At 36.3% G+C, this 26,907-nt stretch overlaps 1 protein-coding gene across 9 annotated transcripts in view; it reads right to left on the reverse strand.

Annotated features, from left to right (window-relative positions):
* The window catches only part of BRAF (B-Raf proto-oncogene, serine/threonine kinase), a 176,759-nt gene that overhangs the window by 10,000 nt on the left and 139,852 nt on the right, over window positions 1-26,907 (reverse strand). For 3 of the 9 annotated variants that reach the window (XM_010854958.1, XM_010854957.1, XM_010854954.1), the window contains 4 exons: window positions 23,778-23,909; window positions 14,863-14,997; window positions 11,169-11,322; window positions 7-7,857 (listed from right to left, as the gene is read on the reverse strand). In XM_010854958.1, the coding sequence (XP_010853260.1) occupies window positions 7,805-7,857; window positions 11,169-11,322; window positions 14,863-14,997; window positions 23,778-23,909 (474 nt within the window). In that variant the 3' untranslated portion in view covers window positions 7-7,804. The other 6 variants (XR_826590.1, XM_010854955.1, XR_826591.1 and 3 more) reach the window with 6 other exon arrangements.

Below are 26,907 nucleotides of genomic sequence, written 5' to 3' on the forward strand. Positions count from 1 at the left end.
AATAGCTTTTTTTTTTCCATATCAACACGAATAAACGTATTTTAGTTGTTTTCAATGAGTACTTCATAAATCTACAGAAGTCTTAAGAAAAAAAGCATCACAAAAAAAACCCAGATATACTCACTGGCTGTGTCCTCATGCACAACTGGCTATATTAATCATTGCAATTAGTCAAAACTGCTAAATAAACATTTTAATGAAACTGACTTAGTAATTAATAAAATACATTGACACTTAGGTAAAGGGGGGTCAAAAGGTTAAAAAAAAAAGTATTACAAAAACAAGAGCCGAACTTGTGAATGCTGAAATAAAAGATTCACTCACTTTTTTTGAGGTAGAGACTAACCACCCCTAAACATTTTAAAATAAACCACGGTTACCTTAAGCTTTTAGAACTTATGTTTCTATCCTCTTCTACCTTAAAAATACCTGATAGAAACTGCTAATTACCATGACTGGCAAAATTTAGGACTGAAACTCAATTTAAATGTCTTTCCAAATGGAAGTGAAAACTGATTATCTAAAAACAACAAAACAAAGCTTACTCTCTAGTGTACTGATAAAACAAAAATCTTACCAGTATTTTCAGTTTACCAGAGCTAGCAACACGGAACATGAGTACACTGGCCACTTCATTCTCTTCGGGCCAATATACAATCATGCAGAGATGCTATTGCACTCCTCGGGTGCTCAACAACCCATGGCTGTTAGTAACACACCTTAGCGGAGACGTCTAGAGAACCCGCTGAAGCCTTTCTTGAGGGTGGCGAGGGACCGATACAAGAAGCACACCATGGAGTGTGTCCGGTTCACATCCGCCTGCCAGGTCGTTAGCTAGTCTGATGTCCCCTCAGAGAGGAGCCCCTGGAGGCCCCACCTGGCCCTCAGAGCATTTTTGAACAGCATAAGCAGGACAGTCCCACTAACTTTGCAAAACAGTTGCTGAGCTGCAAGTTTACGTTTCAGCCTCTGGAAACTCAAGTGTCTAGGTTGGCAGCAGTAATCTGGGAACAAGAAAATCAAATTCTGTCCTATATCTTAATTTCTCCTTTCTCACTAGTTAATACATGTGATTGCTGCCCAGCACACAGTACTTCAGCCCCAAACTACAGCAATTTAAAATGACCGTCACACATTTCTGTTATATAAAAGTTCCATGCTTTGAAGAACCTATGGGAGTAGAAAAAGTTTCTCTAGAAATGTCACTGAATTGTGATTTCAACCTATTTGCTCTATGTGATAAATATATCTGACTATACTAGGGATTATGTACTTTAAAAAAATAATTTTGTTCACTGAAAATTTACCTGTGTTTTCTCTCATTTTTTAAATGTGATTTTGGCTATAAACTCTTTAGTGCATTTATCTTTGCAGTCTAAATTGCACGCTAAAAAATATTAACACAGCTGAGTTAGACCAGGGTGGCTGCTCTCTTCACAAATCACTGATTTATGCTAAATTTTTTTTTTTTTTATTGCATCATGAAGGCACAGTAAGATCATTTGGCAAATTGTCAAGGTATTTTTCTAACGCCTTACCTACACCATTTCAATGTATGACCTGTAAGCTATTTGCTGTTTATACTCATAGTAAACTTCCCATGTCTGGCTATGGTTTGTTTGGTTTGTTTTGCTTTTTAATAGCCTAATAGTTGGAATCACTAGTTTGAAAGTGCTGATATTCTAGCACTCACAATGCCAGTTTGGACAAAGAAGAGAATCCTGAAAAATGGTTCATCATTCTACCCTCTTAACTGGGCAGTCTCTCAACAGGAAAATCTGTGCATGTGATGAAGCTGTGGCTAACTCATTATGAAGATGTACTTACTGTCTTGCTAAAAGCCTACCGAAAATTAAAATTATATCTGTTAGTCAAGTGTTACCATTAACTATTTAATTTCATGTAACCGATTTAAGATTAAGATTCTGATACGTACCCCTAAAACAGATTCTGGCACCACTTTCAACAACATTCAGTTACTCTGAGCTACATTTTTCAGTATTACTGCTTAAATGTATAATGCCCTTTAGGACAAAAGGAGAGTGCTCAACAAGTATACATAAAAGTTAAAATCTTAGATCATCTTCATATTCTAGAGCTCCTGACTTTTCATATTTTAAAATAAATAACTATTCATTACCTCATTCTGAGGAGGTAGTTTTTGAAGAGGTCACCTGAACCCTGCAATGTGTTTCAAACTAAAGCTAAATGAGGTGTGCACAAGGCTGGAGAGGTGAATGTACAGGAGGGGCAGGTGAGATCTGAGGAGGGGTGTGCAGCAGTTCTAAAATTGCCTGATGAGGGAAAGACAACATTGTGTGATAAAGAGCTGTGACTGCATCAAATAACAATCTAGGAAATATTTACAAAGTTTCAGGTTGACATTGCTGAAGTCTTGAATTCTTTATTACTACACAATGCTCTTTGCCAACACTGACATAAATGTAACATCTATCCTAAAGTATACGGGATTTTATCTGCTAGCGTGCCCCAGCACGTCCTACCAGATCTCAATCACAATCAAGGACTGGATGTTAAGGAACCAGAATTTGACAGCTAGACAGAATTCCTCTTTTAAGGTGCACATAAGTACAAATGATCACATTGTATTTTCTATTCACAAATACCTTTTATAAATTGCTTTTTGGTCAATATTATTTCAGTGGTAAAAGTTTAGATGCTAGACTAATTTAATGATGAAAAAGTCCATCAGTCATACTACATATTTTAAAATAATCTTATGGTTGCTCTGAGATTTTTCAGAAGGCGTAATCTTTCCTTATATACACTACAGAAGGCACTGAAGCTGCCTTACAGGAAAGACATAAGTACAGCCTCACAAGCTCGTCAGGGAAGCAGTCACATATTATCCACACAAACTACTCATAAAGTGCTCTGCACAACAAAGAGTTCCTCCTTGTATTTTCTTAGGAGCTCAACACGCCTATCTATAGTCTAAGCCAAAAAAAAAAAAGGCATACAAAACTCAGGGGAAATTCCTTTTCCATGTCATTTGTAAACTAGAGAAAAAAGAATTTGATGGAGAAAAGAAGAAAAAAGGAAAGCTAAAATTTTGTTATTTTTTGAGGGCACTATACAAATCTCTGAATACCCTGAGCCTGGCTTCTGGGCACAGATTCATTTGAGATCAAATCTATTTCCCTTTTTCAAATCAGACAGCAATCTATTCTAAAACAGAAAGGAAGAAGAAAGCGTTATCACCTTGAATTTTGAAAATGCCAACGCTAAGCTTCCTCTATAACTAGCTCCTCCTGAGCAGCTCCTGCCCAGCTGAGGGAGGGGGCCCTGCCTGAGAGCTCCTGGCTCTTCCCAACCTCGGAAAAGGTAACATAAGCATGTTCATGTTCAAAAGCATCTATGGGGACAAATTTAAAAAGAAAAATAGACTGCTTTTAAAAGAGATGCAGCATTATATTATGCACACAGATGCTCTTCAAATCAGCATGAATCCATTTTTACTATTTCTGAATTTTGTAGGATCTTGCTCTACTCACAAAGACTTAAGAACTCATTGCTTTTCAAACTCATTAATAACTTGAGGATTATTTTCCACTTGCATGGAATTTTCAGTAGGCCCTCCTCTGAAATGTAGGTATTGTAGCAAAAATAATGGCAGTAGGCTGAAAGACACCGGGGCAATTTACAATTTGAAAACTTTAAATAATTTCTAATTCCCTGATTTATTTTATAGGTTCTGCCTAATATTGTTCAAGTCCCTTACTACATAGCTTGGCTGGGCACATTTGATTTGATTTATATTCCTAAATCTTGATGAGAGAGTCTACATTCATGATAAGGGAGGTACTGGCCAGGAACACATCCAGAGTCACTTTCTTTGCTACTACTGTGATTTACGCCACACTTTAGTAAAGGCTGAGGGAAGTTATGATTAGGTTATATTCTCCAGTTATAAAGAACAAAGTTCTTAATTACTCCACAGCGGTTCTTTACTGATGTTAATCTTTACACATCCTCCCTCAGTCCCAATACACCTAAAATTGGTCTATTCTCTGCCTGGGGAGGAACTCAGCTGCCAAATTAACCAACCTTTTGAAGATCAGGCTTGGGAAAAAAGGAAGGAGGAGAATGAATGAGGACACCACCATTTTTATTTGAGGTTGCATATTCTAGATAAAAGACTAGGAAGAAGATGTAGGACGTAGTGTAGGAGTAAGTTGGAAGAAACAATAAGGTATTAGTAAAGATGTTAGTATGGATCCAGCAAGTACCATTAATTTAAAAATTATAAATATTTGTCATTAGGCTAAGACTCCCCATATATTTATGTAGAGAAAAGGGTAATGATCTTTCTTTAAAAGCTGCTTATGTAACAAAAATACAATTTTCCAGGATATATAATTCTAGTGGGAAGTAATATTATTTTACTCCAATTCAATCTGAAAATTATTTTCTTTTTTTAATAAAAATATAATAGAAGAAACTCAGAAATTAAAACTTGTACCTTACATTTAAATTACATAAATGTCTCACATTCAAAACTGTTATCAAGCAGTTTTGTAGGCTTTTAATTAGATACAGGCATTTTGTGCCCTGGACAAAGTAACCACATAAGTACTTGGTGACTGATTGGAAGAGCTTAGGAGGAAGATATCAATTGTATTTTCCTGAGAACTTGCTACATGGTGGAGAAAAAAAAAACCCCAAACACTCGTCTTCATTGCTGGACCCAATGGGAAAAGAAGGCGATGCGTGCCAGCGCTTCCGGCTGGCCAAGCCAAGGCCAGAGCCCCAGCAGCCCAGGAAAAAGATGCAGCATTCCCTTTCCGCCACACCCAAAGTGACCTCCTCACCTCTCACCCTCCTTTTAAATAAAGTAGCTTCATTTTGGTAAAAATTTGTCAAGGACTGAACATGCACCACACAGGAAGGGCATGCTGCATTTTTGTTCCATCCCTCAGAAATGAACCGGTGGTGGCTAGGGAAAAGGGTTCCACAACACAATCCCAGAACAGGAAAGAGAACAAGGCTTGGTGATTGCAACTGCCCCATCAGATGATCAGCCACATATTGATCTGGTGGTTAGAAGGGCAAAGTTGACTGGCAGACTTCCCAGAGCAAATCTCCCAAGCTGTAGCAGCAGTTTCTTTCCATCATGCCTGACCATCAAAAGGTCAGAACTCAGGGTCTCTCCTCTTTCTTCCTGGGAGTGGGCAGACTTGTGATATTTGTGTTGAAGAAGAAACACTGGCAGCAGAGAATTCTGGTTCCTAAAACATTCTTCCCTCTTTTGTTGGATGGGAAATTTCCTTCTGTTCCACACCAGCTTATGCACTGAAAAATTTTAACTTTAAAAAGAGTTGAGGAACAGAACTGTGTTTTGATGTTAACAAATTGTACGAACACAAGACTTAAGAAATAAGAGTAGATGCTGTCATGATGGTGTGGCTACTTGAAGGCTGCAAATTCTCCTGTAGAGGGAGGACAAGAGCTAATTTTAAAAAAGTTATCTCAAATAACCTAGAGACACAGAAAAGCCTCGCTGAAACCTCGCTGAAAGGTGACTAGCTACATACTACAGATCTAGCAACGACAAAAGCAAAAAAGGTCGAAATGAAAGAAGACAACTTACATAATACTACATTAAGTCTGCAGATAATCCCTCAGTTGGGTTTTACATGTTATGATTCTAATCAAACTATAAACGGTTCAAATGAACAAAATTTCTCAGAAACCAATGGTAAAATAATAAGGTTGATTTGTAGAATACTTTCCCCCCAAATTATCAACTCATTTTCATTATTATAATGCAACTATTAGGAAGGAAGAAGCAGGAATTAATCTTTTTTAAAAGATAAAATTCACAGGTCAAATAATATGTCCACATTACACATTTGACTGAAGGCAAGAAAATTCAGACCTCTCCCATCTGTAGTTCATTTCACCTTTTAAACTATCAAAAAATTACATATAGGCACATGTCAATGAACATCATTCTCAGCATACAAATTTTAAACCGCAAAGACCCTTTGAGGTATTGTACTCTTTTAAGCTTACTTAATTTGGGGGTTCAAGACATTATTTTTCACCTACTATTTTGTCCATACCTTCTACTAGGAACTAGAGATAGGTTCCTCTTATTCATTTCTGGGAGTTGGTTAGTAACTGACAACTATCACAATTTAGTCAGCCTTATCATTTTTCAGTAACAGCAACTTCTGATAAGGATCCAAGCAATCACTTATATGAACACACTATTTAAATGAGGAATAATCTATCCATTTTTAGATTGCTACTGATTTCAACTGGAGAACACTGGCATGTCCCAACAAACAACAGATTGCTAATGATTGGCTGACAGAATCCTCAGATTGTATGCTGATAATATTGGCAACTATTCTAGTGTCTATTATAGTATACCAGGTGACTCCCTGAATACTTTATACACATTTGCACTGCATCTGAGCCTCATAACAACTCTACGAAGTGGCTGCTATTACTTCTTAATTTACTGGGGTTAATTTACTTCTTAAAGCTGGGGTTTAAAGTGGTTAAGTAACTTGTCCAAAATTTCACAGCCAGAAAATGGCAGACCTGGAATGCATAGCTAGGCACTGACTCCAAAGTCCAAGGTCCTAACAATGAACATACCCCTGAACAATTTTCAAAAATGAATAATCTGTTTTTCCATTCTGAATAAAACTACTAATCAGAACTGCAGACAGTGATATTGTCTCTTTCCATTTAAGGATTCCTTTTAAGAAACAACTGACCAAGGTATTGTAAGTCAAAAGATCAAGGAAGGGTAAAAGATTTATTACCTCATATTTAAAGTTAAAAAAACTGGGGGAGTTTGGCACTGATTAGAAAAAAAGCCAAGTTACTAAAACCTTGGAGAGCAAAACATTTAAAGTACAATCATAGGAGGCTATTATCTAAACAGGGACTCTAGAAATATATAAACATCCTTACTACTTTTGCTTATGGTTTTAAGGTTGCTATTTTTTTTCAGAAGTATTCTAATACATCTTAAAAGTAATTTTCAACAGTCTTATGAGCAGTCACCATATCCAGCAGAATCTAAAATTCCTTAAAGGAAGCCAATGTGAAAACAGGATTTGCTTAACAGAAATCTTTATAAAAAATGGCTAGAATTCATCTATTAAGTAAGAGAATATCAGAAAATGATAAACTCTAAGCTCAACTGTATATACCATGTTAAAAATAACTTAAAAAAAAACTTCAGATGTTTATTACTCATTTTTACAATCTGAACAGCATTCTATTTGACAAACTTAAATATTAGCCTTAAAACGACACAACCCCACAAAGCACAAAATCTTACTAACAAACTAAAGATCATGCTACCAGAATCTACTGCTTCTAATGGAATAGTTGTTGATTTCATCATCAGACTTTAGGTTGGGGGTGGAGGGTGTGGGGAGGGGATGACAAAAAGAACTCATAGAGTAGGAATTTCTCTGGTGGTCCAGTGTTTAAGACTTCACCTTTCAATGCAGCGGGTGTGAGTTTGGTCCCTGGTGGCTATCACCACACTGTTCACAGCAATATGTGCCCTCACCCAAAATGACATCAAGAAAATTGTTGCTTTCTCAAGCTAAGATCCCATATGCCTCTTGGCCAAAAAAACCAAAATAATGAAAAAAAAAAAAAAAGAACTCATAGTTTAGGTATCAATAAAACTCTACATGTCTCTGAAATCACAGAAAATTTAAGAAAAAATAGAAGTAAAAGACAATAGATATGATTTTGGGAAAACAAACCTTTTTTTCTTGCTTATTCCTTCTTGCATGTCAGGAAATCTCTAAATCCCAACTTCTACTCTATTTTTATTTGATGTAAGAGCCAAATCTGCTTCTGTGAAGTTATTTAAAATGAAACATCTAAATATTCTGACTTAAAAAAAATCTCAGTATATTAATTTAATTATTAACCCAAAAATCAATCAGAGGTCAAAATAAAATTTTTTAAAAACCTCCTTTCTGGTTGAGAATAACCTAAACTCTATTTTCCATTTGGTTTTATTTAGGAAAAAGGCAGAGAACACTTGGGAAGACCCCAAGATTTCAGACACCTCAAATATCAAGTATTTGTTTGAAAGCTAAGGACTTAACTAACTAGTTGTAAGATATTACTAAATAATCACCCTTAATTCCAAAGTTAAATGTATTTCAGTGACTGTTATACATATAATTTGATAAAAATTTCTTAAATATAAAATAGTCTAGGAAAAAATCTAATGTTATTTGTACACAAATAAATCCCTGTTTTAGATGTAGAGGGGCAGTCATTTGAAACAAGAGTAAGTCCCATTCTTTCTTTCTGGTGACCTTTCAGGCAGTTTAAAAAAAATGAGGAACATTCTGGCACTGACGCACTGGACTTTTTAAAATTCTTAGAGAAATCATCACAGAAAAGGTATTTTAGAAATGCTCAATACTTCTCAAATAAGACTATAACTGACAATATGTTTTTTTCATGAAATATTTTCATAATACTTTAAAAAAAGGGTAGATGATTTCCTTACATTTAGACTGATCCACTTGGCAGGAAGGCCATATAAGCTACTGTGTTAAACAGTCACTACTTTAGAGAGAATGAGTTTAAAACTACTTGCTTAGGATTTAAATGGCTGGTACAACAATACAGTAATATCTGAAAATAAACAAACCTGAACTATTTTATTTAAATGCTGTGATCCCTAAATTACTTAAAATCAAGAAGACAAACCTCATTTGTCTTTATAAAATGTAAAACATTTTATAAAAAGGCTGCCTTCTGAAGAAGGAAATCAACTTTAATGAAAGTATCTGAGGGTAACGGTTTTAGGAAAGAAGCTGTCAGTCGCAAGAGAGTGAACGTTGGTCTTTCTGTTTCACTTCCTTAGTCAAAAAGATAAACTCTATGTATGGTTAGGAAAATGTTTTTCTCGATTGGAGAACAAACACATCTAAAACTTAGTATCAAACAAACAGCAACAACAGAAAGGAAAACTACCAGGTATCATTCTAATGCTTCATACTTCTCTGGATCCATGTTATTTAAATATTTCACCTGCTACATTTTTAATTATCTCCCAATAACATTTTCAGTGGGCCCAATTTGGGAAGAAGAGAATTACCATGTAACCCTGTGAAGGCATGTTCAAATGTCAATGGGACGGTATAATAAGTTTTCTGAGCAGTTCTAAGAGTTTAGCAATGTCCTCTGGCAAAGGAGACTGGTAAAGAAAGGAAGGAAAAGAGTCAGAAGCAGAGGTGGAGCGCTGGCTGGGTGGTGTTGGTGTGGGGGCAGCGCTGGAGGGAAAAAGAGGGTGAACAAAGACAGGAAGATAAACGTGAAGAAACTATGCTGGGAAATCATAAAAGAGCTCTATCAACAGAAAGATCATTTGACTCTTGCCCAAACTTTTGAACATTCCACAGACCGAAGTCAATTTTGTAAAAACTTTGCTAGCTACATGCTTGCTGTTCAATTCATGAATAAGTAAACTCCAGCCTAATAGTTACTAATAATCGTATCTTTAGTGTCACTGGAAAATTTAGAGATCATGAATTTTGATGTTTTTGAATAAGTCACATTCTTTTATGATTTTCTTATTCTCACTTTTTAAAATACAAGAAATGTTCTTTTCCTGAACTAAAAGTTATGAATAGATTTTTAAAAGCATGAATGGTATTGTTTATCTTAAGCTACCCAAAAGAAGGGCAAAAATTATGTCAAACTTATCAATGAGTGATTTCCCTGGATGAAATCTAACTTACTTAAAATATTTCAAAATTTTATTTATGGTGTGTGTTATCTGTGGTACTTAAAGACTAAACTATTGGTGTAAAGTCTTCCCAATTTTCTCCTTTATTTTCAAGAAGAAAGGCATTTATGCAGATGCTATCTGTGTGCCACTGAATAACCTTGAACTGTCAGCTGTAATGAAAATCATCACAAATCCAAACTGAATAAATGAAGGTGTATTTAAGAGGCTGGTTTTGGTCCCTAGGCTGACTCTGAAGTCAGAACAGCTGCTTCTTTCACTTTGATTCCCAGTAAAGACTCTGATTCACAGTAAGAATATACTGACTGCCACATTAGTTTGTTTTTTTTTTAACACAAGAAAGTGGAAGTCCTAGAAAGCACTAAACATACTAATTATACTGGGGAATCAAAAAAAGAAAATAGTACTCATTCATAACAAGTGGACTCTTGTTGGGCAAAGAATATAAGGAGGAAAGATATTTTACAAGACACATGGATAAAGGTGATTGCTAACAGGCATCATGAGAGGTGAGTATAATCTAAAGCAATAATAATTAAAAAAAAATCAATTACTTGGTTGTTTGGCAACCATAGTCATCCAAAAGAAAACAAACAATGCTACGAGTTCCCAGAGAATTTTGCTGTGTTTTTGGGGAGGAAGAGGAGGCAATACCTTTGTCAGTAAATATGACTTCTATAATGTGTAAGACATCCTTAATATATAAAGAAATATTAACTAAAAATCCAAAGTTAAACCATGTCACTCATGTCAAACATGCCACTCCTCAGTAATATCTTTGGTTACCTGCACCAATAATTTATACTGCTGTAAGGGAATAAAGAACAATTATATTTTCTAAATTATTACAAAAAGAAATAGTTATAAGAAAAAATATTAATAAAAATAAGCTTATTCAATTCTAGTGACTCCTAATTAGACCTGGTCAGTTTACCTTCACTAACACAGCCTAACTTACCATCAGCTTCCCACCTGCCAACACACACACGCAGACAGTGCTGTTCTTGGAGCCCCTAATGGATGCGGGATAGCTAACAGCAAAAGGTAGGTGGGGAAAGTTTAACTAAAGTTTAATGATTAGACTAACCAAGTAAACAAAACAAACTTGGAATGGGAAGTAAAGCCTCTGGAAAAGGTATTACAAATTTTCAGCAATGTCTATGAATTAAAAAAAAATTCGATGTTGAAAATGTAATGCTAACTATGGGTTTTAGACTGGGAAGAAAACTATATCCAAACTTTAAAAACACACATGTTCTTTTGTTCACCTTTAAAGAAAAAGAAAATCCTATTCAATTTAACAAATATATAAGCAACCATTTGTTCACTTTCTTTTGTCCCTACCCTCCTACATGCTGTCACTCACTCGGTTTGTTTCAGTGAACAGGAAACGTACCATATCCCCCTGCCTGAATGGGTGTTTTTGGAGAAGCACAAGCATATAGACTAAAATCCTCTGTTTGGAAGCCAGCCCGATTCAAGGAGGGTTCTGATGCACTGCGGTGAATTTTTGGCAATGAGCGGGCCAGCAGCTCAATAGAGGCGAGAATCTAAAAAAAGAAAAAAAAAGGAAAAAAGAATGAAAATGTAGATGGTGTTAATCTTTAAGAGCCCCATTATACTTTATAAGAAAGTGTATGAAATCTTACATTGTTTTTACTGTAATCCCAAATGCCTGGAATGTACTAAAGAAACATACTTTTCCTTTAAAAGAAGAGAAAATTACCTATTACATCTTTTAATCTCTATAAACTGAATGAGAAAAGAAACCCATAGTTAGTTTTTATTTACATCTTATAATTTTAGATCATTTGCCAGCCTTGGAATAGTAAACAATAAAAAATTTAAAATCAACTATATACCTATTTCTCACAGACCACAAGTCCCTTTTGGGAAGAAGATGGAGCATAAATAACTAAAGCACTATATGACTTCATACACAGAACCATTAGAGCAACTCATTCTTTAAAGAAATTTAGTAATGGGAAATATCTTTCACACATATAATTAAAAATAGGGCCCCAATGACCCTAGTGCCACAGGAGTGAGAAGTGACAGATGATGACCCATGAGTAAAAAAAAAAGACAAGAAAACTCTACAAATAGACACCAATAAACAAAATGTATAAATTCAGCACATTTTTAAGGTACAAAGAAACAGGTTATGACTCCTGAAGGCACATGGCATGATAACACATGAAACATACACATGAAGAGCTTGGCACAATGCCTGGCATATAGAAAGTACTCAATAAAACTTTAGCAGCCACATGATTACTACTCTGATTATATACTATACAGTAGTATTCTACACATTACATACTATTATTATTTTTTTTCTGAGCTACCAAAGTTTTTTTTTAAGTTAAATGAAATCTGTATAATGATTAGTATAAGAAGGCAAAGAAGTAAGCGTTGTTACAAAAATTTTAAAATTATAACACACAAATACAAATTCAAATAATACAGAAAAGTATAAATCGTACCTTCCAGGGGTAACCACTGTTAAAGAGTCTATACTTTCTTCTGGACCTTTCCTATGCATAAACATGCACATATGAAAACAGAGCCCAGCCCCACCCTCACCACCATTTAACACGGTGTCACACTACACATTTTTCGGCATTACTTTCTTTTCCCCTCATTGATATCCAAGCCATCTACACAGACACCTTGATCTTTATGTCTTTCATTTTTCCTATTACAGTTAACAGTCTAGTATCTATCTGGATACTTGGAAGCAGATTCTGTAGCATATAGAGTAGATTTCTCGGAGTGGAAAAACCAGAGCAAAAGGTGTATGTACTTTAAGTTTATGGAGTCTACCAAGTCCTTTCAAAAGGCCAAACCAATTTACACTCCTACCAACAAAATTTAAAAGAAAAGCTCTTCCCAACATTGTTCCCAATGCTGGATATATTATTAATCTGAGAGACAAAAAAAAAAAATGTATTTCACAGTTGTGACTTTGTATTTTACTGATTATCACTGAATTCTTAACATCTTGTGCCAAGTTCATTCACCATTTCTATTTTTTTTGTGAATCACCAGTGCATATTTTTTGTTTGTTTTCTACTGTCTACATTTACTTATGGATCTGTATAACATAATCACTCTTTATTATACATGCTACAATTTTTTTCCTCAGCATTTATCTTTCAATATTGTTTTTACTATATAGAGATGTAAAATGTTTAATGTAGTCATACCTGCTTATCTTTTCCCTGATAACTTCTGAATTTTGTCTCTTGCTTAGGAGAGTCTTTCCTACCTTAAGGTTATAAAAATCATTTGTTATAATTCTGTTTTTTACATGTAAACCTGTAGCCATCTGAAATTTTTGTGTCTATGGTGGGAAGAGAGATCCTATAATGAAAATGTGAAAAAAGTTCTTAAAGTGGCAGCGTTTAATAATCTGGAATATTCATATATGGACTTCATTTTCTAATACCATGAAAAGAGTAAAATATTATTTATGTTTAGAAATATGACCATTTTGTCCCTTTTAATACCATCTGAAAAGTGAGCCTAAGGATATAATCTGCATTATTAATGTCCATCAACCCCATTAAACAGGAGGGCCCAGCACCTGGGGTGTGAAAACGAGAACACGGTGCGGAGTCCTGCTGACACTGGCCAACAACACTGGTCATTTACTTCGAAAGTCATAAGCCAGTGGTGTCCTGGGTTTAAAAAACCCCAACTCTTCCTCAAAAGAATAGCAATGTAGAATTTCAGTTTGTAAAACAAATCTACCCACCCAGCCCTTCAGCCTTCCCTCCCTGCTCTGGGACAAGAGAGACTAGTTAAAAGCATAAATTCTATCTTTAATTCTTTAGTTGGGAATAAAAGACTCACACATTCCTATAATACTGAATTCCAAGAAACTTAGCTAGGACTGGGTACTCAAAGGCATAAGATTCACAAAAGACCAAGTCAGTAATTCTGGTAGCTGAGTTATGGAAGTCAGCACTTCCCACGTGAAATCTAGACTGACTTGCTGAAACATTTATACAGCGTATGATGAATTTAACTGCTGCTGCTGCTAAGTCGCTTCAGTCGTGTCCGACTCTGTGCAACCCCATAGACGGCCGCCCATTCCTTTCTCCAATGAATTTAACTGAAACAGATTTATATTGAGTATGATGAATTTCCGAGGTATTATAAAACACTGAATTTTTATGACCGTACCTACTACAGCTAAACTTCTAAGCTTGTTCAGGTACTTAGTTCCAGTTCATGAGGCTTATGAAAAATTACTAAGGCTGTTAGCCTTTCAACTTGAAAACAATCTGTGGAAAGTTTCCAAGAGTTAAGAGAATGGCAGACAACACCAAGAGCTGCCTTCTCTTTTTGCTCCAGGTAAAAATGCCTCTTCAAATAACCTAATATTAGAGGGATGCTTGCAACCTATTTATTTTATTGTCAAGAAGAATAAAAGTAGCAGTACACAAAGTGTAGTCTGTAGAAAACTATTTTGCACTAAGGTATTATTTGCCTTTTTTAATGTCATTACTTTATAAGTGGAGTTTTCAGAGGCTATATAATGTAAGATATTACAACATAATGAATGCAAAGCAGAGAATCCAGCTGTCTTCTTTTTGCAGCAATTTGTGAGAAAGTATAAAACAAATGTCACTTTTCTCTAATTTTTTCTTGTTTCGAAAATACATTTTTTCATAAAACATTATATAACATGTACTGGTTTTACTATGTTTAAGTAAATTTATAAATACATATTTAAAACCTTAGTTTTAGTTTCTAAAATGGGAATTACTACCTACAAAAACAAAAGGTCTTTGGGGGTCTTCAATAATTTTTAAGTATAGAAAATGGTTCTGAGATCAAAACGTTTGAGAACTGTTAGACAAAAGCAAAAGCTTCTGAATCTTTTGTATTGGGATCCTAAGTTACTAGGTTCAACCTTTATAAATCACCTTTAATAATAATGTGTTTACTTGTACGAGTCTGCACATAATCACAAGTAATCCAAATCTGTGGAATATAAACTGTGTGCTCTAAAAAAGTGCTTAAAATATGCATTCGAATTAACAGTCTGTCCTTTTAGGTAACATAAAGCTTTTCCTTACTTGGGGAAAGAGTGGTCTTTCATCTCTTTTCTTTTTTAGGCACTCTGCCATTAATCTCTTCATGGCTTTTGGACAGTTACTCCGTACCTTACTGAGATCTGGAGACAGATATCCTCGTCCCACCATAAAAATTATCTGGGGAGGAAAAAAAAAAAGGCAAATCATATAATCTTGTAAATAAGTGAAAACACTGAAAATTCAACAAGCTGTGCACGTAAAATATGGATTTTTCTGTATGTACATTACACTTAAATAAAAAATTAAAAAGCACAATGCCACTAGTATTCAGAGTCTTATATATCATAGATTATGGGGAATCAATGCTTAATGTGCTACAAGCTGAAATCTTCACGATCCCGTGAGTACTACAAAGGTCTCCTAACTGCTTCCCACACTTTCAGTCTTTCCTTATCCAGCCCATTTTCCCACTGATCGGGTAACCATTCTGAAACACAGATCAGATCGTACCTCTTCCATTCAACCAAGAGTTAACCTTTGGTTAACCAAAGTTAATCTGTTAAGCAGCTGTTCTGGCATCTGAACTTTGAACTCTTTTGTTGAGGAAATTCTAATGGGGCATTGAGTTATATAAGTCTGAGAATCAGAGTCTCCTCCAGAGAGAAGGTGAAGTGGGAACTAGTATCTTCTGTTTAACAAAGTAAAAAGGTTTATCTTCCCTGCACGCAGAGATTTGTAATTTTTCTGATTTCTTTCTTTCTAATTTTCTGACTTGTGGTTCTTTTAAAAGTGGGCAAAGACAGATGTTAGCAGTCTTAAGTCTCAGGGAGAAGAGAGGGATTTTGATCTTAGAGGGAACAGGTTCAATAGGGGTAGACTGGATGCTCAGACCCTGATGCTGGAAAGACTGAAGGCAAAAGGAGAAGAGGACAGCAGAGGAGATGGATAGACAGTACGACAAGACTGAGTGGACGTGAATTTGAGCAAACTCTGGGAGATGGTGAAGGACAGGGGAGCCTGGAGTGCTACAGTCCATGGGGACATGACTTAGCTCCTGAACAACAACAGAGCCTAAGGTGGAAAGAGGCAGTCAGAGATCCTTGGTTACAGGGCAGAATTGATGAATTTCAGGAGCAGTCAAGTTTGATATCCTACTTCATGTTATTTCTGGTTTGGTGCTGTACTAACCCTTACTTAACTACACGCTGATTTGCCCGAGCACCACCAAAGTGAAGTTAGTTTAATTTCGCTTACCTCCTTTCCCATCTCCTCTGTTGTAACTGCTCTTCTCCCACTTCATAACAGGCATATCTTTTACACATGTGCACTTTAAATATATTGCATATCACAATGTATTGCGTAAATGACACTGCATTGTGTGACATATTGCAATCACAATATACTGCATATATCACACTGCGCCAAGGTGTAAAACTGCTCAGGGTACCAAAGGGACGCTTTCAAATACTGCTATCTAACTGGACTCTAATGAATGGGTAGCAAATCCCTTTGTAAGACAATTGGTTTCCAATTCTTTGCTTTCAGCAAAATCAACTGAATTGCCAGCTAATTATTAAAATAATTTTTTAATGACGTTATTAAATAATCTTTGGCATGCAACAGAAAAGTGTAGTGATTTACAGTGTTGTGTCAGATTCTAGTTTACAGCGAAGTGATTCAGTTATATACATTCTTTTTCAGATTCTTTTCCATTACAGGTTATCGTAAGATATTCTCTATGTTGCACAGTAAGTCCTCATTGTTTACTAGGATTTTATTTTTAACTTAAGCATTTTAAACTTCTTGAATGTTTCAGCCAGAGGAGATATTATGTAGTTTCACTGTTTCATCATTTATGTTTAAGAAACATTTTGTCAGTTCCAATGGCATCTTTCAGCTTTCAACCTGTTGAACAGTTCTCAGTTACATTTTAGTGAGTTCCTTCTTATTGTTCAAAGAGCAAATTTTTTCCTTGTGAGAGTTCACAAAATCTTCAGTTATGGCCATGTGCTTCTGATCCGTGGCTTTGTCTCTTTTCCTTGCACAGACTTAAAAAAAATAAATTGATTTTAATTGGAGGCTAATTACTTTACAATATTGTGGTGGTTTTTGCCATACATTGACACGAATCAGCCACGGGTGTACACGTGTACCACCGTCCTGAACCCCCTCTCATCTCCCTCCCCACCTCACCCCTTTGGGTTATCCCAGTGCACTGGCTCTGAGTGCCCTGCTCCATGAATTGTACTTGCACTGGTCATCTATTTTACACATGGTAATACACATTTCAACGCTCTTCTCTCAAATCATCCCACCCTTGCCTTCTCCCACAGAGTCCAAAAGTCTGTTCTTTATATTTGTGTCTCTTTTGCTGTCTTGCATATAAGGTCGTCATTACCATCTTTCTAAATTCTATATATATGTGTTAATATACTGTATTGATGTTTCTCTTTCTGACTTACTTCACTCTGTACACTAGGCTCCAGTTTCATTCACCTCATGAGAACTGACTCAAATGCATTCTTTTTAACCGCTGAGTAATATTCCATTGTGTATATGTATCACAAATTCATTATCCATTTGTCTGCCAAAGGACATCTAGACTGCTTCCATGTCCTTGCTACTGTAAACAGTGCTGTGATGAACATTGGGGTACACGTGCCTCTTTCAATTCTGGTTTCCTTGGTGTGCATGCCCAGCAGTGGGATTGCTGGGTCATATGGCAGTTCTAGTTCCAGTTTAAGGAATCTCCACACTGTTCTCCACAGTGGCTGTACTAGATTGCATTCCCACCAACAGTGTAAGAGGGTTCCCTTTTCTCAACACCCTCTCCAGCATTTATTGTTTGTAGGCTTTTTGATAGCGGCCATTCTGACTGGCGTGAGATGGTACCTCATCGTGGTTTTGATTTGCATTTCTCTGATAATGAGTGATGCTGAGCATTTTTCATGTGTTTGTTAGCCATGGCTCTGTCTTAACTGACATTAATTAACTTCTGCTTTTTAATAAAGCAAAGAAGAAATTCAATAGAAGCATTAAGTAGGTCAAGCGATATAATCTGTGTGAAAGTTGACAAGTCTTGTTATTTTGAGGACTTGTGAAATAGTTTAAGATGGTTTTATGTGATCAACTAGTAGAACAGATACATATTTTCTTATTAAATTCAACTTTTAGAGTATTTTAGTGAAATATTATTGGTTTTATAAAGATAGAATTTTCAATTTTAATGACTCTTCTCCAAATAAATAACTTGCTATTACTTTTAATTTAATAAAACTATAGTATTTCTATGCATATATTTATATATTTTGAAGAAGGAAATGGCAATCCACTCCAGTGTTCCTGCCTGGGAAATCCCATGGACAGAGAAGCCTGGCACACGATAGTCCATGGGACTGAAAGAATTGGACGCAACTTGGCGACTAAACCACGACCATAAAAAGAGTTGAAATAACCAGTGACGCAGTTATGGTAAAGAATTAATCTTGCCCAAAGGGAGGGCTAGGTCCCAGAAGACCTTGGTTCAGCCCCTGGATTGGGAAGATCCCCTGGAGGAGGAGTGAATGAACGACTAAGCACCAGCACCATCTGGATGGTAATCTCTGAGCGCTGGAATGTTCTGCCTGATAAGAGTGCCTTTGTTTACCTGGGAGTCTAAGATCATGTCAGACAGTCTTATTCTATCATTGTGATTTACTGAGAGGGCTTTGGCAACTCACTCCAGTGTTCTTGCCTGGAGAATCCCAGGGACGGAGGAGCCTGGTGGGCTGCCGTCTATGGGGTCGCACAGGGTCGGACACAACTGAAGAGACTTAGCAGCAGCAGCAGCACAGAGGGCTTTAAGTTATATGATATCAGTTTGACCTCTGCAGGGGCTAAAAACTAAGGTAGCCAACTGTATCTATGTGACTGAGGCCTGAGAATGACTCTGGCCTCCAAGACTCTAGCGAGTTTCCCTGGCTGGCAATACTTTCTGCATGCTGTCACATGTGGCTGCCAGAACTTAGTACTGGCCACAACTGCACTGGAAGAGGACAACTGGAAACTCCATTTGTGACACTCTCCTGGATTCTGCCCTATGTGCCTCTTCCTGTGGCTCATTTTAACCTATATCCCTTTGTTTTAATAAACCATCATCTGAATATTAACAACTTCCAGTGAGTTCTGTATGACTTAATGAATTACTGAACCTGAGGGTGGTCTGCTGAGCTCTGCATACAGTTGTAACAAAACTTCTGACTTTCCCATACTCTTTTAATATTTATTTGAACAATATTTCTCAGCACTTCTTTAAAAATAAAACTAGAAAAAGGACTGATGCTAAGTCCCCGCTTATTCTAGCAAAAGTCTTATTTTTCACAAATATATGGATGAAGAGAAAATAAAATCCCATGTTGTTCATTAAAATACACATTTCCAATAAAATTTTACCTGTTTCTATATATCAAAACCTGTATGTTATTTTCATCAGGTATATATTAATAATTGTTAATAGATAATTTGGAATTTAAAAAGTTAACAGAGCCTAAGGTCACTGGCAACTTTTTAAAAAAATTCTAAATTAAAATCTGTATTTTTTGTTGCAGAGATATAATTTGAGTGATCAATAAGAGGTTTTAAAGCATAAAAATGTTACATTAGGAAAATAATTCATTGGAGAAATAAAAATACAAATATTCAATAGTTTAAAGGCAAAAAAAGAGCCATGTAAAACTTGCAGAAATTTGTATATATATAATATTCATTCATACATGTTTTGTATGTATATACATACATACATACACACACACACACACACACACACACACACACACACACACACACATTTTGGCTGCATTGTGCAGATCTTAGTTCCCCAACCAGGGACAGAACTTGTGTCTCGTGCAGTGGGAGCAGAGTTTTAACCACTGGATGGCCATGGAAGTTTCGAAACTTATAAAAATTAATGAAGAGGTTTTATATTTTTTGAACAAATAATGATGGTAAGTATCGAAATAAAGTATGACTTAGATTTTAATTGGTACATTTAAAAGTTATATAATCACATTTTTTGGAAATGTCAATATAATACACTGAAAATTACATTCTTTGCAATGATTTAAACTTTCAAGGGAAGGTCTTTCCCGGATGTAATTTATGGATAGGAAATTAAACTGGCACTTATACTACAAAATCAACAGCTTGGTTTGAAATTCTGGGACTGGTTACTTTCATCCTCAGTCTACACATCTATACTTGCACTCCTGGTATCCCTGCCCTCCATTCACTCCTGTTTTGTTGGAGCACACATCTGCTCATCCTCAATATCACCTCCTGCACTGCCTCAACAGAACTGTGAACTCCCCTGAGAGCACAGCCTGTGTTTTACTCACACAGGCTCTTTGTATACTCTTTGTATCGCTCTAAATCCCATACAGTAGGTATCACAAATTTTTTAATTAAAATAAACTAGTTTGCATGTTGATAACTTATTGGCTTCCCTGGAGACTCAGTAGTAAAGAATCCACCTGCCAATTCAGGAGACTTAGGTTCGATCTCTGGGTCGCGAAGATCCCCTGGAGGAGATGGCAACCCACTCCAGTATCCTTGCCTGGGAAATGCCATGGACAGAGGAGACTGGCAGGCTATAGTCCATGGGGTCACAAAAGAGTTGGACATGACTTAGCAACTAAACAACAACAACAAGAATATACTTGTTATCATTCCCTGGTAATTGTCATTTCCTGTCTCCTTTAGATCTTGCAGCTTAGAACCCAGCCACCATACTGTGAGAAAGTCCAAGCTTCCTGTGAAAAAGTCCTCATAGAAAGACCTATGTTGACAAGAACTGAGGCCCCTGGCCCTTGGCCATGACTAAGCTTCCGGCTGACAGCTAACTGGTTAACTGGTCATACCTTCTCATGTATGCAAATAAGCTATTTTGGAAGTAGATACTTTACCAGCCAGTGAACTGACCACAGCCAATACCATGTGAAACAGAGATAAACCTTCCACATTGAGAGAAGCCCACACTGCAGATTTATCGTTTAAGTCACTACATTTTAGGTGGTTGGTTATAGAGCAGTAATAACTGGAATTCATGTGAAATATAAACATCTGTTATTTTCTTCTAAGATGACACAGCACTTCTGCTCTGAGAGAAAAAAAAGTCACTATACCTAGCTTAACTGAGCACATTATTAATCCCAATTTAGTAGCGAAGCTGCACTACAAGAGGTAAGAATAGGTTGACTAGACAGCAAAACAGAATGATAAAGACAGGGGAAAGGACAAAGCAATTTCTCAGACTTTTGGCATTTGGGTAAGTGAAATAAAAAGGCATGCTACTCAGCAAAGTCATATAGGGATGGTCATTCCTCAAGGAGTTAAGGGGCTTGTTTAGGAAAGAATCCAATCTTTGTTAACTTTAAGGAATTCTTTAGTTCAATCTCTTATTTTTAATAATAGGGAAAAAAAAAAGATACCTAGAGAGCTACAGTGGCCAGGTCATGCAGGTTGTGAGTCCAACATCTGCCATCACATCAGGCTGTTTGACCTGTCCTATCTTGAATTTACAGGCAAAACCTGCCACCTCAGACTTCTGAGGGGTGAGAATATGGGGGGATGGGCCTATATTACACAGTAAAGAAGCAGCTGTACCATCTCCCATGGAAAAAATAAAGATTATTCCTAGATTTTCACACAGAAGTCCAATCTGAGAGCCATAGAAATTGAAGTATGAGAAAGACAGAAAGAAAAATCAAATCAAGGAGATGGATGCAACACTACCTGGGGTTACTTCACTGAGGATGACTAGAGTATCTGATTCAAAAGAGGGAGTTCCATGAAAAGCGCCTCTTAAAGAAAGCAGACTAGGAAGGAATGAAGTAGAATGGGGATGGTGGGAAGAGAACACAATTCTTTCATATCCTTTTTTCTTCATCAAACACTTGGTTTCAGACTGGCAAATTCCAGAAGGCTCTAACTATACTACCAGAAAGAATTAACTAGTAAAGGCCTTACCCTTCTGTTGGTCACTCACTTCTCTCATGGGAAGTAAGCCCTTGCACAGCATTTATTACACTCCCATGGAGGACAAAGCACCTAAAATGCCAAGAAGTGGATGAGTGCAGAACTCTGGGATGTTTTTTCCGTATTTTGGAGACACTATTACTTATTTCCATAATATAACTTTATTATTTTATTAAAACAAACTTATTCACTGACAAACGGATTTCATCCAGACCTTAGGTTCATAATTTTTTTTAATTATTTTTTGTCTCTATGATAAATCAACTAAAACTAAACTAAAATTCCCTCATAATTCATCTAGAAGAACAGCATGGCTAGGAAAACTGAACATGGCACAGGGTATTACACTGGATGGCTGAGTTAATAAGACTGTAAGAGGCAGGGTACATGAAGCTGGTAAATTAGAGACAATCTTGCTCCTCAGAATGTCATCATCGAATCAATCATCTCAGTGATCTAGGATCTGTCACAAGGACAGTAAGTGCAGTGTTTCAATTATGTTCTTTAGCTTCTATTTTAGCCCACTCTGAATCTAAGTTTCATGGAGGCTTAAAAGAATCAGGTCATCAGAAGCCAGGTCATAGATTTCTTTCTAAAACTTAGAGCTATAATTCAACATTTTAAAGCTATGAAGTAGTTAGACCAAACAACAATAAAAAAAAAATAGTTTTAGACTGACTTAGGTGGAAATGTAGCCAATTTAAAAAATCCTCAAGATAGAGAATCAAGGCCATTGTTGAGTTAGGGTCATACTTATTAAAAGTACACACAAGCATATGACAATTTAGATTACTTCTCTGATATTACATGATAGTCAAAAATTCTTAGTGAGAAAGCTACCCAGTATCTTTAGAAAGCTTCAGTATTACCAAAAAGATTGACAGTTGAACTGCTGACCAAAAACTACTAAAGGAAGCATTATACATTAAAAACTATCATTTCATTAGGTTGGGAGGTTATGATCAAACACATACAACATTCATGCTTTTAAAAAGACTCTACACTGGTGACTCTCCGTGTGTGTTAGAAACACCCAGCAAACCCATTAAAATGCCGATGCCCGGACCCCACCCCACTGATTCAGCATCTGCTCCAGCATCTTCATTTTTAAAATAAACTATTCCGGTGATTCACATACAAATCACAGTATAATGTATAAATACTATTTTAATCCCAGTTTATATGGTCAACTATTGTTCTCTAATATATTAACAGTGTAACTGCTGCAATCTCTCTCCACACACACACACACCCACTCTCTTAAAATGCTGAGGTATATGAGGTAACTTCAGTAAAGAAAATTCATTTTTCTTGGCCAGTGTTAAAAGCCTAGGTGAATTTAACATGGCTGGGATCAAAATTACAAAGAGCTGAACGAGGCTATGCTGACACTTTGGAAGACAAGGAAGAGAGAGCAGGAGCTTAGGAAGAGAGAAGTAAAAAATCCCCTCCTATTTGAATTCTTCTCACAGAAAAATGAAAGCATGATATAACAGTCCTTTCATTTATCTAGCTTTAAAAATCTAAAAAGTAGGGAGGAATCTTAGTCATTTTAAAAGGACTTGGTATCAAGAAGTTCACAGCTGAGCACCTGCTCAGACCTGCACAGACAGTCTGTGACAGAGTAAAAGGCCTGAGCCCAGATGCTACAGCACTGTGCCAGGGTCACAAGGCAGGAGCCAGAGCCAGCACTGTGTCTCTAGTTTCTAGTCAGCAGAGCAGGAGGTTCACTCCACTACAACACTGAAGTATGGTATTTCAAGGAAAGGTCTTACACGCTGTCATTACTGTCAAAAGTACTGAACAAAAAATTCTAAACCTGGAACCAAGATCAAGAGTTCTATCCTTCATGCTTATCCGGGATCCAAGACTTACTTCTTTGCTACAATGAATTGGAGCCTCTTGACAAATAATAAAATGAACCCCAAGAAATGGTGAATATTTACCTGGTCCCTGTTGTTGATATTTGAATAAGGTAACTGTCCGGTCATCAATTCATACAGAACAATCCCAAATGCATATACATCTGACTGAAAGCTATATGGGTTTTTATCTTGCATTCTGATTACTTCTGGTGCCTGGTAGAACATAAAAAGGAAAATATTCTTGTTTATTATTCACATCAACCAAATAAAGACTGAAAACCAAATTATTATAATTCTCAGAACAATGTTTTTATCATTAAATAACCTATGTAAAATATGTAATCAATTCTCTTATTTATGGCCAAGGAAAGAAAACTGATTATCAAAGATAAACAAAAAATAAATGCTCTGTAAACTCTGAGAGAAACAGTACTGAGATTCCATATACATTATTAAGATTTAAAAAACTTTAACAGCTACCCTCTTTCTACACAAAATACCATTACTGCCATTTGAATTTTTCCCATTACTTTTCCTATTAAGAGTGAGTTCCCACTTTCCATTACTGACTCAGGAAAGAAACCCTAGACCTGTCATTATGAGATGTTTGGAAGTAGCATAACCACTATGGTAATCGCCTGAGAATTTAAGTTTTCCCATTGGTACAAATGAATCTCCTCATCTCAGCACACCTTAGACAATCATGGTAAAATTTCAAGACTGATACATTCAAATGCCTTTCCTGTCTCCAAAAGAAGTGTAATTATGCCATGGATGCTTTATTAACAAAACCGAGAGACAGTAGGTAGATTTAATAGAAAATGGTATTAAGATTCTTTTGGCTGCTTCTTCTTGGGCAAAGATACAGACCTAATCATATTTGCTATATTTTCACACATTCCAGTTACTATAGTCTACAACTAGATTCCTTATTAGCCATTTACATGTAATACAACAAATGGTTGATTAAATATTGGCTTTAAAGAGTTCCTTCACCTTGCATCTTCTGGACTGTTTCATCAGGAAGAAATTAGAGAAACTGCAGGGTAACAAGACTTTGTGAAAACATGAGTCTGATACCAAAATCAGGACAAGCTGCAAAAATGGCCCAAAGACCTGGAACAAGATTCCCAGTCAGTGGTCAGGGTAAGGCAGGGCAGACTGTCTTATAAGGAGTGACAGCACTTTCAGTCTTACCTGCAAAACAGAATCACCTAAGCAGCCTTTCACCTCTCAACATCCAGACTACATACTAGCTCAATAATACACCATCAGAGTCTAGGGATGGGAACAGCTTCAACTGCTAGTTTTTATAGCTCCGCAGATGACTTTAATGTCCACCAAGGTTGAGAACCACTGAGGAAAGATGTATGGGAGACCCAGATGCAAGTCAAGGATGGGGTGGCGTCGGGGTGTGGTGAAGGTTACATCTCCTTGGTTTTGTCATGTATTTTCTTGATAACTGTTCTTGGTAGTACAGTGCAAAATAACCCCACACAATTGTGATGTAATGAACAAGCCAGATTATTAAGAGGCTGGTTATGATACAGACATAATTTTCAAAGCCACGATGCAATTTTGTGAGGAACAGTTGAAGAACTGCCTTCTTGAAATTTAGTTTTACTTCACTGCTGTTGGTAGATGGTTTGATGAAAAGTCATATGTGATCTATTTATAAGAAATGCATGATTTATCCTCAATTAATTTAGTAACAAAGATTTTCACAAAAGGTTTTCTTATTTAAGATATAAATAAAGATTGAGAATACCACTGTAAATAATTCAGGGACTTACCTAACCTTTGGTTCTGACCAAGTTCTTCTCTCCTAGTCTATGGATGTTCCTATTTATGAAGGCAGGATCAACTCAAAAGGATTTTACTCAACAATTAAGTGTACTACTGACTAATCTCTCGTCTTAAAACTCAGCTTGGTGGAATAAAGGATGAACCCATCTCCCCAGGTATTAACAAAAAAGAAATTAAAAGAAAATATAAAACAATGTATAATAGTCTATAAACTGTATAATCTAAGATTTTTGGAAAAGGACAAACCTGGAGACTTGACTGAGCCTAACTTTCCCACACCAGTTAAAATAAACACACCTTTAAAACATGTATCAATTGTTTCTTTATAATTGTAGATTTTGCAATTTCACCTTCTCGCAGGATACACTGTTATCTTTGTTATAAGGTGTATGACTTAAAGGTGTCTGAGATCCAGATTACAATGATTAATTAGTTTGTTTATAATTATTTATTAAAACAAACATATATTAAAGAAAAATATAGCTAGCTCTAATTACTAAATCCCAGAAAAGGCATTCAAAATCCATTGGTTCAACCCAGTGTTAAAGATGGAAAGACTTGGAGGAGGTCAAGAAACAGGCAGGTTAAGAGTCAAAAGTACGAGAGTGCAGACCTCTGGACTCCAAGTCCAAGGCCAACCCCCTTCCACCTTGCCACTCACTCTAATGCCAGTTATTATAAGAAATCATAGCCAAATTTAACCCCAGGCTTATCTTGACTAATTCAGAATCCTCTTCTTAGAACTGCTACAGATAAGTTCAGGGAATTCAGGCAAATGTAGCTTTGAAAGTCCTTGCAGTTTTGCTTTTTCCAGCAGGTATCCTAAAGTTTTACTGCAGATTCAGTTATTCAAAACTTAAAACTGCACTAACAGTTTTGGAACATCCTGTATTCAACTTGGAGCACAAAAAATCTCAAGGATTTTTTGGTCTCAGGATTTTTTCAGTCTTAAAAATTATGGAGGACCCCAAGAAGCATCTGTTTATGTGGATTATACCTATGGATACTGAGCATATTAAAACTTAACTGAGGAACTGTTAAAATATTTATTAAATTATAAAACAACCATTAGCCGTTAAGACAGATTACCCTTTAAAAAAAAAATGAAAACTAGATTTTCAAAAACAAAGTTTAGTGAGAAGAACACTACTGCCATTTTTTTTCCTTGCCATGCCACAAGGCATGCAGGATCTTGGTTCCCCGACCAGGGACTGAACCTGTGACCCCTGGAGTAGAAGCATGGAGCCTTAACCACTGGACTGCCAGGGAAGTCCCTGTAGTTCTTTTTGACTGGTTTAACAGCAGCCAGCTACGGTCACATACTCAGTTATGCATTCAATCTGTTGTGATGTGTTGAACAGTATGAAGAAAAAGCTAGTCTCACACAGGACGACCTTGGGAAACC

Source organism: Bison bison, unplaced genomic scaffold, assembly GCF_000754665.1.
Source record: "Bison bison bison isolate TAMUID 2011002044 unplaced genomic scaffold, Bison_UMD1.0 scf7180017864352, whole genome shotgun sequence".
In the NCBI taxonomy this organism is placed as follows: domain Eukaryota; kingdom Metazoa; phylum Chordata; class Mammalia; order Artiodactyla; family Bovidae; genus Bison; species Bison bison.